Raw genomic sequence first — 13,649 nt, 5'->3', positions numbered from 1 at the left:
AGGTCTACAGCTTGGAGATAGCTGAGTGGAGTGTAATCTGATCAGCTGATAGCTGTACCCAAGTGGGAAACATTTAAAGATATATACTTATTTTGAAATTACCATGCTTATAAACTATTCTGAAACCAACACACATAAATTATTCCAAAACTGTTCTGTGTACGTACTTAAATAAGTGCTATTTCTGGTTAAGTAAAATGCCTGTATTAAGGGGGGGGGGATTAAAAGAAGAAAAACCTGAAGGGGAAATGGAACCACTAAGAAAAGTGAAAGTGCGTACCAGTCCTGTGGATCCTATAGTGGCTGTGGCCGCTATTGCAGTAGAAAACCCTTTCATTTAAATGAGAGCAGCCAAGGAAAGGCCTGGCCTTAAAACAGTCCTGTCCACCCTCTGAAAAGCTCAGAGGGCACCAGGAGAAGTTCCGATATTCACCAAGGCACCCATTAGGGGTACCTGCCCCCCAGTAGTGGCAAGGGATCCCTGCTCCCAGCCTCCACTTCCTGCCACCTCTCATACCGCCGGGGGTGGCAGGGGGAGCACGCTAACAGGGTTGGATCCTTCAGAGTGTGCAGGATGCTCATGTGTTGTGTGACATGGAAGTGATGGTTCACAGCAAGAGGCCAATTCAGTAAAAACTGGCCCCAAACACTAAATTGGTGACCTGCCGTTGTTATTAGCTGCTCTCTCAGACCTTGCTGGCATGCCTCCAACAACCCCACATCCCCTGCTTTCAGCGCCTGGCAATCCTAGCATCCATGAACCTTATGTTAGGGATCCCTGCTCTGACCCAAAAAGGGAAGGAGCAACAAGAAGCCAACTTTGGGGCATGGGCCAGCAGCTCTTAACTGGAGTTGTTGACCAGCCTGGCTGCAGCCTCTCTTCCTGCTTGAAGACTGTAGCCAGGGAACCTCAAGTAGAGTCACAGGACTTTGAATCCTAAAGCAAGCCAGGGCAACACAGAATCTGGGCCTTTATTAGCATCAGGAGACCATCTTCTCCCAAGTTTCAAGTCTGCCAGGAGCTTTATGAACAAGCAGCCAGAGCAGTTCTACAGAACGGCACGCACCCGTTTTAATTACATTGCTCAATGTAATGTAAATTCATTCTGGATAATGGGAAGTATAATGCTCCTGTACTTTAAATGACCTTTTAAAAAGCCATTTCATGTAGAAGAATATTTTAAGCTGTTACCTCCCCTGTTTATCGCTTTCAATTATTGCACGCAGAAATTAAGATCCAGCCACCTGCAAAGTTGCCACTTTGACTGATGGAATTGCTTAGAGGTAAATGCTCCCCTTTCACAGCTCCCAGAGGGCTCCCACTGCTGTCTACTGTTCTCATTCTGCTATCCATTGTATGAGCACAGAAGTGTGTGAAGGTTTTAAGGACCTATTTTGCAGGAATCCTGTGCTACTCAATAACAGTATTTCTATGCTATTGAGAATGATGAAATAAAGCAAGGGTCTTAAAGATTTCTAAAATAGCTTTCAAAGATCAAGATCACCATTTGTACTAGCAGTTGTACTCCAAGTACACCAGTTGTACTCCAAGCTACAAAATGCTACAGTAATAAATTCCTATTATATTCTAAGACAGAATCCACATATTGCCATTGGACTGCAGAAACCATCCCCATTGGGCTATAGCAATCACTCCCAGCTTTTCCTAGGTGGACAAGACAACCCAGTAGTGAATAATTATTACACTGTAACAATAGCATAAATACCTAAAGATGTGTGAATGCAAGATGGTGTGGATGGCCAGAAGGTAAACCATGATCTATTTGGCCTGTTCCTGATGTTAACAGCTGCAATTGCAGGAATTCTTCCAAAAAATCCTGGACTAGGTGAATCTTTACCTAATTCGGCAAGAACCTTATGTTCTTAAAACAAGAGCACAGGGCCATACAACACAGACTTTAACTAATAAAAATCCTGATTATGCAATGTTTGATAAACTTCAGCAGACCGCAGTGTTTCTACTAAAAAAATTAGGCCATGCAAACGTGAATTCTATCCTCCTATATTCTAAGGGACAAGCAATTTAAATAAGAAGGATCTAGAATCATAAAATATTAGCCTAACCATTGTTTAAGAGTTTCTAGTACCTCTTCTCCAGTACCCCATTTTTATTGCTGTAAGTCAAAGAAAAACAAAGGAGGAAATCCAAGCGTAAGAAACCCATCAAATTAAAAAAAAATTATCATAATTGCAAGTCTGCCTTAAAGAGATAAATTCATGAGATGTGAACTGATCCACAGTCAATCTCCAAACAGGACTTACTCTTGGCTTGTCTAAAGACGCCTCTCTACCTTGATGGATTTTAAGTATATGCATTTTGGAGAAAAGTCCCCTTGATTTCAGTAGGTTATTATTTTCAAAAGAGTAAGCTTGAGGTTGGATTCATAGTGTAACACCCTGAACCTACATAGATTTAGCTGGAAGTAAACTTCATTGGAGTCCACTCGGAATCACTTCTAAGAGGCTGCAATCCTGTGCACACTTACTTGGAAGTAAGCCACAAACTGGGGCTTTCCTCTGAGTAAACACACAGAGGACTGGCTACACATCACCTGAGAAGGCCCTTCTATAGTTATTTTCCTTTAAATATGAGAACCATTTTCAGTCATTGATGTTCAAGGAGTTGTATCATATGAGTAACTATAGCTATTCTGGAGAAAGGGAGGCAGATTTCAAAAAAAATCTGTAGATGAAATAAAGATAAATTAATCCTGGCACCTATAGGGAAGACTAAAATTATACCCTACTATAGGGTGAACAAATTTTTATCCCTAAAACTAATTTTAGCAGTAGGCTTATTTTTCTCAAGCTGATGTCTTTGTCCTTTTGGTCAAATTAAAACTAATACATAGATCTACTAATTGTGTTACCAACAACAACAACTTATTATTATCATTAATTATGCTATTTATAATTATTAAGAGTCAAATTGCACTCAGTAAGTGGCAGCATTTACATCAATTTATAATTGACAATTTTGTGCCCGTGATACAGTTGAAATAACTAGACCCTCAATCTAATTCCATTTACCAGTGACTTCTGGGGAACTGGGAAGAGGAGAGGAGTAAAGACTTTCTCCAAAGGTCCTGGGGATGTCATATTAGAACAACATCTGCATTGCATCTGACAAAGAGAACTGTGGTTCTCGAAAGTTTATGCTACAGTAAAATTGGTTAGTCTTTAAGGTGCTACTGGACTCTTTTCTGTATTAGAACAGCAGCAGTAACCCAACGTTGCTGACATGGGGCTGAAGGCTGCTTCACACATTACACACTAACAAAGCCAAGTTGGTCACTCAGCTGGGAGCTGCAGCTAACCCCCGGTCTCTCACAAACACACCTGGGTGGCATGTACATTTTCAAACATCTGCTTATCATATTTACATTTTAACTTTAGAAGAACGGTTATTTTTTGTGTGTTCCTAAAATGTAACGGGCTGAGACTGGAGTAACTCTTCTTAGGACTGTACTGTCAGAAGGGTATAAACTCTGCTTAGGAATTGTACTGTCAGTCTCATAGCCAGTACGCTGCATTGTGCAGCGTTGTGCTCATTTGGTGACCTGAAGCATTTTATAAAAGCAGAATATACAACTCAACGGACTGCTAGTACAAGTGCTGACATCCTTGCAACTTGGTCTGTCATCATACCCTGTACACTGTTTCTGCTGTACACAGTTTGTATACCCATTTTTCTTCCTACAGTGTTAAGTCTGGAAAGGAAGGAGAGAGAGAGAAGAAACCATGCTTCGCGTTAAAATAAACTGAATCACTGCCGTGAAATATACACATTACACCCCATTAACAGGGGGGAAAAATGAGAATCACCGATTTCTTTTTCCCTTCCAGTTCTCCACGTTGTATAATTTCTAGAAGGTTTATGGCCAACTGCTTCCTAGTGGAGGCACCCTCTTCCTCCATCATGCAATCCTCTACAGCTGCAGAAGATAAGATCTGCAAGGCAGGCATCACCAGGGTGAGCGAGGCAGCAAGCATCATCTTGGTTTCAGAACAGGAAAGGAACTTGATGGCTAGTAGAACAAAAATAAAAATGTCACTGGAATGCACCCATTCTAGGAAATGTTCCAAATAGCCCTGCCCCGTGGCAAAAGTCAATTGCCTAAAATCAAAAGTAAACCATCATTCAGGAGGAGTCTGAATTCAGATATATCAAAGATCAGCACAGAAACAATCCATCTGACAGTGACAAAATCACAAATCAGAACTAAATTTAAGGTGCTGTTCACGGCTATGGGAATAAGCCAAATGCATCTGCAGACTCGCATGCCACTTCCTCCTGATCCATCTTCACAGCAGCACGTGCTGCCAGTTACCGAAAAACGTCCAGATTCACAACAAGCTACAGTATGTCCTTACATCCAAAGCAGCACCTGATTTGCAGGGAAGAGTATAGAACACAGACTGCAGTCAAACCATGATTTGGAATTCTGGCTTAGGGAGAAGAGCGCAAACCATAGTTTATGGTTCTACCATAACATTCAATTATTTTTTTTGTCTAGAATCTAGAAGTCTTTCATTAGACAGTCAGACATAGAATCATAAAGTTGGAAGGGAGGGACCTCTAGGGTCATCTAGTCCATGCACAATGCAGGAAATTCATAACTACCTTCCCCCCCAACACACACACACCCAGTAACCCCTGCTCCATGCCCAGAAGATGCTCAAAAGAAGTGATGAAGTGCACAAGGCCAATAATTTCCTAGGCTAGGTCACTTAAGTATGTCTGTATTATGCTTTACGGTAAGGCTAAACTCAAACATTGCCTGGTAAGCCTTGTGCACTCCCTTTCCTCCTCCCCCCATTCAAAAGTTTGATTCAGGTTTCAGGTCACATGCCCTTCCCAAAACCAGGTGGGTCAGATCTCATCAAAAGGCTTGAAGACCCTCCGTAACAGGCTCACACAGTTCTTTTGAAAGTCAAACCATAGTAACCAAACCACAGTTTTGTCTTTAGGTGCAAGATGGTGACCTATACATTCCCCCAGAAGCTATGTTCCCTCTTGCAGTGCTTTTTTGCTTTTTGGGGGGCAAAGGGGTCCTCGTATTATCTCACGCAAGTTTTGGCCTTATATCTCAATCAGGCCACTGGAAGCAAAATGTATTTGGCAAACTATACCAAACAAACCACTAGGGACAGCTTAACACAACCCCAGATCAAATTCTAGTTTTTGGCATCTCGGAGAAAATTATGAAAATGATTCAATGAACACTCTGACAATCATCAAATAGAAAATAAATGCTTTCACCTCAAATACTTGAAAAAATACCTTTTGATGCTCATTTTGACAATGCACCTTTTCAGACCAGTTGCTGCGGCTGCTCGTAATGGAAGCAGGTAGTACCTACAGTCCTTTCAATATGTACAGTCACCATTCTTTGTGAATATACTTACCATGCACATACAGCTTTGGTATGTGCAAACTGCTTACTGTTTTTTTTTCAAGTTTTGCTTTTACATATATGCATAGTTTTGCTTTTACATACATATATATGCATAGCAAATACATGTGTTGCACCTGTTCACACGATATGCTGACTGCGCATATTGGAAGACAGCAGGTAGCATACTCCCGTTATGCACAGCTGGTACACTCCCAATATGCATGACAATAACATCTGAAAACGACTACTTTATAACATCAATTAAATAGATAGCCAAATTAAAAGACTTTTTTTCATCCAGGCATTTCACTTAATAGCACAAAAACATCTTGCAATGGGATGTTTCTAACGGAAAACCTTACCTAAATTTAAGATGGGCTTCTGCTGACTAGCTGGAGCCTGCAGAAGAAGCAGGCTTAATCCAATTACAGACAGCTCATATGGAAAACCCTAAAAAAGACATTCAGGTTCAAGTCTTGTCAACCAAGCAATCTGTGGAAATAAAGGCTGTACACCCCACCCTTGTTTTCCAATGCACAGCATATTTAATACAAACTGCATGTCCTAGCATATTCTATAAAATAACTTGGATCCTTCCATTATTACTCAGAGGCAATGGAGCTGCTATAGCTACCTCAGTCCTGCACTGCTTACAAACACTGCACACATTCAAGGTCACATGGGAAAAGCTGTCAATCTACCCATGCCAACGCTAACAGTCCTGAAACTTGGTGCAACGTCATGGGAAGGAATTGCATCTTGGACTTCTCTCACTGAAAGCCAAGGAGGACTGGGCCATGTTCAGGTAAGCCACCAGTAGCACTTTGGCTACTATTACTTGAATAATGAGTCAGGCCAACTCTGCTTCCCCTGCTTTTGAACAACAGCAGCTCTTTCAATCCTCATTACAGCAATGGAGCAACATCCCAAGCAGAAGAGCCATTCAGGGCCATGTGGGAATGGAACTGTGTGGAGGTACAATTGTGCCTTCTCTCACATTTCTCAAGCTTCCCTATAAATGCAAACTTGTAGCATGTCAAGGAAGACAATAGAACCTTTGGGTGATGGCTTTTTTTTCCAAGCAGGAAGACCTGAGCCTGCTTGCGGGGAAGGCGGGCTAAAAATCTAATCAATCAATCTTTGATATTGGAGTATTCCATCATGCAGTCCGCTGGCAATGCTACAGCTTAAAGGATTTTTGCAAGTAGTAAGTATCCCTGGGCAAAAGTCTAGGATGGGATTCTAGAATCATTGTGCACCTCCACTCACTCACTCACTCACTCACTCACTCACTCACTCACTCACTCACTCACCATCCCAGGGCCAAGCAAGGAGCGTTCTCTTGAACCAGTTGCCAAGTGGACAGGCATATACAACTGCTGCTCCACAGGCAACCAAAGCCCTGGAAGGGGAGGGGGGTTGGTAGCAGCAGCCTCCTCTCACTGTTCTTTCCTCTTCCTCTGGAGGATAGAGCCATGCGCCCTTGGGGCCCTGCCCAACCTGAAGTTGTTGTCCTGGACACCCTGTGACTAAGACTGCCCCTGCCCACAACTCCCCACTGAATAAGAGCCTGTTGTGAGCCTCTCCTTTTAAAGACGTTTGCCATTTTTGCCGATCCAGAGAGCTGAGCCCGAAGTTAGGACAGAGTTACCAAACTAAACAACCAGCCCGCCCAGAAAGCCCCTGATGTTCCACTAGGCCTGAGCCCTCTCAATTGTACTTTAGCTACAGTTTGACATTACTCTGGTGTCTTCCAGAACATGAATGCCTTCAGGTAAAGTGAGCTGTCATGAACTAAAAAAGAAAGTTTGGGTCCAGACCCTACCTCTTTCAAGAGCTCAAAGTTTTCTTCCATTAAGCAAATTAAAGACGAACATTCCCCTGTGATATGCAGGCAAATCTCACAGAAGCACAAAAGCTGCAAGCACAGCTGGCGTAACTGGACACTCCAAAAAACAGGGTAGCGCAGCAGACTCCGGAACAACTCCTCCAGAAAAAGCAGGGTGTCTGTGACTTGAGGAAGGTCCTTGATCTGGGGAGGGGAAAGCAGCAAGACTGAGAGCTGGCTTGCACACAAGCAGTCATCACCCATTGAAGGCAACGTCAACTGGCAAGGGTGAATGAGCCCTCAGAGACTGAATGATGCTCCATTCACATGTTCAGCTACACTTGTGCAGAACAGGCCTTCGTTTCCATCTTTCTTACTGTTTATTCACTATGATTACCCTCATGTAGGAAAAAAGTGAAATGTGATTACATCAATTTGAAAGCTAATCTTAAAAATAAAAGGAATACTTTCTCAGAAATATTAGCCTTTGCCCCCCTCGTTGAATTAATTGCCCCTGAAAACATGATAGCATGGCCTTTCTTCAATAACTTGGAAACAAACTGAAGGGAGATAATTATATTCCTCGAGAGAGGAGAAGCCAGATCACCAGATGAAGGGCCATGGCTCAGTGTCCGAGTACATGGCTTTGCACGGAGACACTCCCAGGATTAATCCTAGCATATCCACTTTTAAAGTTCAGGAAGCTGAACTTGAAAAGTGGATATGGTCCACTTTTGGACCAAAAAACATCTTTTACTGACTGAGACCCTGGAAAGCTACTGCCAATCACGGCAAACAATATGGAGCAGTATAGACAAACACTCTAGCCCGTTCATATCTTCACTCTGCAGAGAATGGGTTCTTACCAGGGCTTTTTTTTCAGCAAGAACGTGGTGGAATGGAGTTCCGGGACCGCTTGAAAATGGTCACATGGCTGGTGGCCCCACCCCCTGATCTCCAGACAGAGGGGAGTTTAGATTGCCCTCCGCACCGCCGGGCGGTGCGGAGGGCAATCTAAACTCCCCTCTGTCTAGAGATCAAGGGGCGGGGCCACTGACCACGTGACCATTTTCTCCGAGGGCAACCCACTGAGTTCCACCACCTCTTTTCCCAGAAAAAAAGTCCTGGTTCTTACATATATTTTGATTCAGTAAACGGGATTTCCAGGAACTGGAAAAGCCTCAATATTGGGAAAGGAACACTTCTTCATCAGGAAACTGTGCCCAGTGATTAAAAGATGGGCAGCCAGACAATATGAGAAATGGAGACAGAAGAAGCATTCAGAGAGTGGAGACATTCTGACATTCTCCTGCTCCCTCAGCATGTTCTAGAATCTTACGGCTCCCAACACTCACAGCTGTCTGCTAGCAGAATAAAGATGAACCTAAGGAAATGTTCCCCTGGAGCGCAGATATGGGATGGTGCAATCGCTGGTGGGGATAAGTTTTAGTCCAAACACTCATAATGCTGACCACTGGAAGGGTGCATGGAAGAAAGAGACCCAGCCTGCACATTAACCTGGAAGTAAGCCCCACTGAATAACGTAGGACTCACTTCTCAGTATGAGCCCCGTGGCACAGAGTGGTAAGATGCAGTACTGCAGCCCAAGCTCTGCTCACGACCTGAGTTCAATCCTGGAGGAAGCCAGGTTCAAATAGCCAGCTCAAGGTTGACTCAGCCTTCCGAGGTTGGTAAAATGAGTATTTGGTTTCCTGGGGGGAAAGTGTAGATGACTGGGGAAGGCAATGGCAAACCACCCCGTAAAAAGTCTGCCAAGAAAATGTCGTGATGCGACATCCCCCCATGGGACAGTAATGACTCGGTGCTTGCACAGGGGACTACCTTTACCTTTTACCACTTCTCAGTAGACATGTCTACAATTTGATCTGTCAAGTCATAATCCTAGGGGGACTCTCAAGATTCAGCTTGTACGTAGTTTTGACAGCCCTAGCCTATACCTGTCTATTCAAAAGCAAGGCTTGCTCACCACATGCTGTAGAATGAAAAGGTAAGGAAGTGACTGAGAAGATAGATAACAGATAAGGGAGTAAGTATTTTGAAAGCTAGTGTGGAGCAGCGGCTAGGTATCAGACTAGGATCTAGGAGACCCAGGTTCAAATCCTCACTCTGCCATGGCAGATTGCTGGGTGACCTTGGGCCACTTACACACTCTCAGCCTAACCTACCTCACAGGGTTGTTGTGAGGATAAAATGGGGGAAAGGAGAATGATGTTTGCTGTTTCAGATCCTCAGTGGAGAGAAGGTAAGGTATAAATGAATACCAGCTGCTCTTATGTGCAGCAAACACACAGCAGAGCGTATAGGGATACACCAATGTAACCCCTGAAGCCACATACAGGGACAGGGCAAGAAAAAAAATGCCTTTAAAAAACAGCAGCGAGGTGACCAAAAATGTGGATTGCTCCTCCCCACAGGGTGATAAAGAGCTCCTTTCCAAATTATTGTAGAAGAAGATTTGGCAGATGTGGCTTGGCATGACATGGTGCTGCAAGAATTACAACAAACCACATCGGCCCAAATTTCCTCTTCCACAGAAGCCTCATCTTCCTTTCCTTCTGATCATGCACTTTCAGTTTACTTTACATCTTGGCAAGTGGTAGCAGTAATTTTGCAATCTGTGACTAGGAATGCTCAAACTACTATATACTTCCTTATAGGCATACATCAGGCCTTGGAATACATGCTCTCTAAAGCCAGATTTACACATGTACGAGAACGAAGTGACAAAATGGACTAAATCAAGTCAGACTACAAGCAGGGGTGGCGCTAGGGTTCCTGACGCCTGCAGCTGCCCCTACGTGAACGTACACATAGTGCAGGCGTGCGCCCTCCCAGACTGCGTGATGATGTCACCGCATGATGACATCATCACGCAGCAAGCCGGCCCTATTGGCTGGCGGGTGGCTGGGACAGCACACGGAGGCTGCCCGCGCCCCACACACCGCCCCGGACGCCTGCTGTGCCTAGCCCACGGCTGCTGCGCCCAGCCAGGGGCGTGTGTTGGTGGCAATGGCGGCGGCAGTGCGGAGCTGGCCGGCTGCAGCAGCTGCGGGCCAGACATGCCAGCTCCATGGTGCACGCCTCCACCCCCGGCACCCCCTTCGGCGCCTCAGTGCCCACGGTGCCCGCCTCACCACCTCAATGGTGGCGCCGGCCCTAGATGGAAGATCATATTTTGGAACATTCCACTCTGTTAAAAACTTCCAGCACAGCAGACAAAGAAAGAAGCATGTTCTATGCTGTGATGGTCTTTGATTTGCATGGAGGGTTGTTTGTTTTTTTACATATAAAGCAGAATCTGAAACGGCAATTCACCACATGCAGGTGGATTGCTGTATTACGTACAGACTGTTCTCTCTCTTCAGCCTCTGGTGTGCGTAAACCAGGCCTAGATTTTCCCAGACTGGAAAACACCCCGTCTTCTCGGAGCAGAGTACTCCTCTATAGTTAGACACCTTCTTCCTTCTCTTCTCTTCCCACTTGCCACCATTCTAACAAAAGCACTTTTAGTGAACATATGTTGAGAAAGGCAAACAAGTCGCACCTGACGATATGGAACCAAGTCGCAGAAGAGCTGAAGAAGATGGCATTCAAGAGCAGAGGGCATTTCCTTGTTCTGAGAGCCACATGGTTGAAGTAACACTCTAAGCAGGCCCATTCGTAATTCAGCATGCTCCTGCAACTGGCAGGGCTCACAATACAGGTACCTTAGAAAAGGTCTCATTATAAGGACACGTGAACTTTCTGCACTGCAGTTGAAGAAAAAAGTTGAGGAGATCACACAGAAGATAGAAATGACATTCAACTTGAAAATCACGAGGACTGTGAATATGCTTTCTTTCCAATCCAAACAAGGATGTACAAACAGTATTAAAAACAGTTTATGTAGCCATATACAGGCAATACATCTGTAAATAATAAGCATACATGTTTTTGCTGTTTTACCTTTCTGGGCATTGCTGAAAAAATGCTGTCAACTGCTGTAGAAGAACTGGCCAGCAGTCAGGTCTGTTTTCAAGTACAGTGATCAGGGGATGAGGAGAGTTCCTGAAAAAATAAATCAAAAGCATTAATAAAATGAACAATTTGCCCTGAAACATGCAAAGTTGATCAACCAATAAATATATACAACTTAGCTGAACGGTTCAGAACCAAGGCCGTGTCGCTCTGCAAGACCTCCGCTTTTCTAAATAAGCCTTTTTATGGCTTCAGTGCTGTTGACATCCACTTGAACTAGCCTTGCAAGGTGCCTGCAGATGGCAGGCAATCCCCAAGCAATTTGAGCATTTGCATGGGTAAGTATCCAACACACACACACACCTCCCATCAATTGCCAGAAGGGAACTGGTAACCCTAACTTGGACTATCTTAGATTTTTCCTAATTCATGATTTATTTTATCTGAACCTCAATCATCATGATTTTTAATAGCATCCAACCATCTTAAGAGAGCTTAAACCTTCGTGGCACCTTTCAATCTTTAATGAATCCTTATATTTGTGAGGTTTCCTCTTCAAAAACCAAATGTAAGCGTTCTGGATTGATTCTCTAACTAGAACCAAAAGAGGCTCCCCTGGTATGCAAAACAAAAACTCGAGTGGTCAAGCCACATCCAGGAGAAGAAAATGAATCACAATCTCAAACACAACTCTAATGTTGATTTTACCAAATGTTTGCTCTAATAAAGTGACTAAGTGCATTCAAAGTGATCATAAAATGCTCTGTAGTTCCAAAGGCAATTTCCAATATACTAGTATAATAATAATTACAAAGAACAATAAATATCACTCGTAAACAGGATACAATAAATATGACTCATGAATAGTTCTGTACATAAATAATATTCCTGTACAGTAACAGCCGCAGTAATTTAAATGCAGACCCAGCACAAATACACTCTTTATATTAAAACAGTCCTTTGCCTTCTTCTTTTCCTTTTTTCAGATGTGCTGGGAAGAAAAGCTCCAGGGAAGATATCCAAATACAAGGTAAGTATGAAGACAGCAATGCTGCATTAACTGTTTCTATTTTTTTGTTTCATCCACAGACTTCTTCAGGGGCAAGAATACAGCCCACCTTGCATCACCGTAAATCAGTCAGTCCAATGCTTCAAGGGATGTAGGACTGACTTTGATTTACAGTGATGCACTGATTTACAGTGACTGTATTCTTGCCCCTGAAGAAGTCTGTGGACAAAACCCATGTATTAATAGCCGGCCCCCTGCAGGGCTTGATGGGATTAATTCCTTAGGCAACTTTTTACTTACATTTATGTTGGATTTGATAGCACAGTTATCACTATTCTTGATCAATTCATCCTAAGCCTGATTCAAATTTGCTTGCCCACTAGTCAGTCTCATGACTTATCTGTTTCAAGGCACATTTGTTCAATGTGGTGCAGTAGCTGAAGTAACAAACTAGGATCTAGGAGACTGAAGTTCAATTCCTCACTCTGCCATGGAAGTTTGCTGGGTGACCTTGGGCCAGTTACACACTCTCAGCCTAACCTACCTAATGTGGCTATTGCGAGGATAAAATGGAGAAGAGGAGAATGATGCAAGCCGCTTTAGAGTTTATTCATTTCAAGTTTCTGTTTCACAACTTTACTAATATACAGAGCCATAACTCAAATATATTCATTCCTGTACTTCTTATAGAAATGAAACTCTGAGACTATCATACCCCATTTATTCTCTCTGTTCCACTGGTTTACTAAATACTGGTGAGGTGTTCTCTGCTTCGCACAAAGCACCCCAGTTTCCCAACCTTGGCTTGCATGCCTTTAGCATTACTATACACACATTTCTACTTACAGCTAGTGTGGTGTAGTGGTTAGGGTGCTGGACTAGCATTTGGGAAACCCAGTGTGGACTTTTGCCCCCTTTACAAGACCTATATTATACTGCCTGTCTGCCTTTCGTAGTATTCCCTTAGATTTTTGCTGCCATCAAAGGATCTCACCTTAGTGTTTCTCTAAAAGCTTGCAATTCACACACACACACACTCCAGGTACAGTTACTATCCAATCACAACACACCTCACAGACCCATCCATCTTACATTAGCAGCTTGCATTTCAACCCACAGTAAATGTACTTTCAACCTCCCCCACCTGAACTAGCTGAAAGAAAACACACAAAAATATTACATGGCAAAACATTACACTCAGCTTCAAAACTCCAATCGGCCATGGAAGCTCGCTAGGTAATTTTGGACCCATCACTCTCTCCCAGCTTAACCTCCCTTACAGGGTTGGTGTGAGGATAACATGGAAGAGAAACTAATGATGTAAGCCACTTTAGGTCCCCACTGGGGAGAAATATGGAGTATAAATCAAGTAAATAAATAATATTTTGTGCTCCTCTTGTGCAGTGCTCTCCTA

At 43.4% G+C, this 13,649-nt stretch overlaps 1 protein-coding gene across 1 annotated transcript in view; it reads right to left on the bottom strand.

The window, feature by feature from the left end:
• FOCAD (focadhesin) overlaps positions 1-13,649 on the bottom strand; it is a 183,450-nt gene that overhangs the window by 144,003 nt on the left and 25,798 nt on the right. The window contains exons 6-10 of the mRNA XM_054987115.1: positions 11,215-11,316; positions 10,814-11,018; positions 7,246-7,452; positions 5,783-5,870; positions 3,847-4,049 (exon numbers count right to left, since the gene is read on the bottom strand). Coding sequence (XP_054843090.1) covers positions 3,847-4,049; positions 5,783-5,870; positions 7,246-7,452; positions 10,814-11,018; positions 11,215-11,316 — 805 coding nt within the window. The remainder of the gene's footprint in view (positions 1-3,846; positions 4,050-5,782; positions 5,871-7,245; positions 7,453-10,813; positions 11,019-11,214; positions 11,317-13,649) is intronic.

Source organism: Eublepharis macularius, chromosome 8 (genome assembly GCF_028583425.1).
Source record: "Eublepharis macularius isolate TG4126 chromosome 8, MPM_Emac_v1.0, whole genome shotgun sequence".
Classification (NCBI taxonomy): Eukaryota; Metazoa; Chordata; class Lepidosauria; order Squamata; family Eublepharidae; genus Eublepharis; species Eublepharis macularius.
Note: the sequence above shows the minus strand (reverse complement) of the source record. Positions and strands in the feature narration are given on the sequence as shown.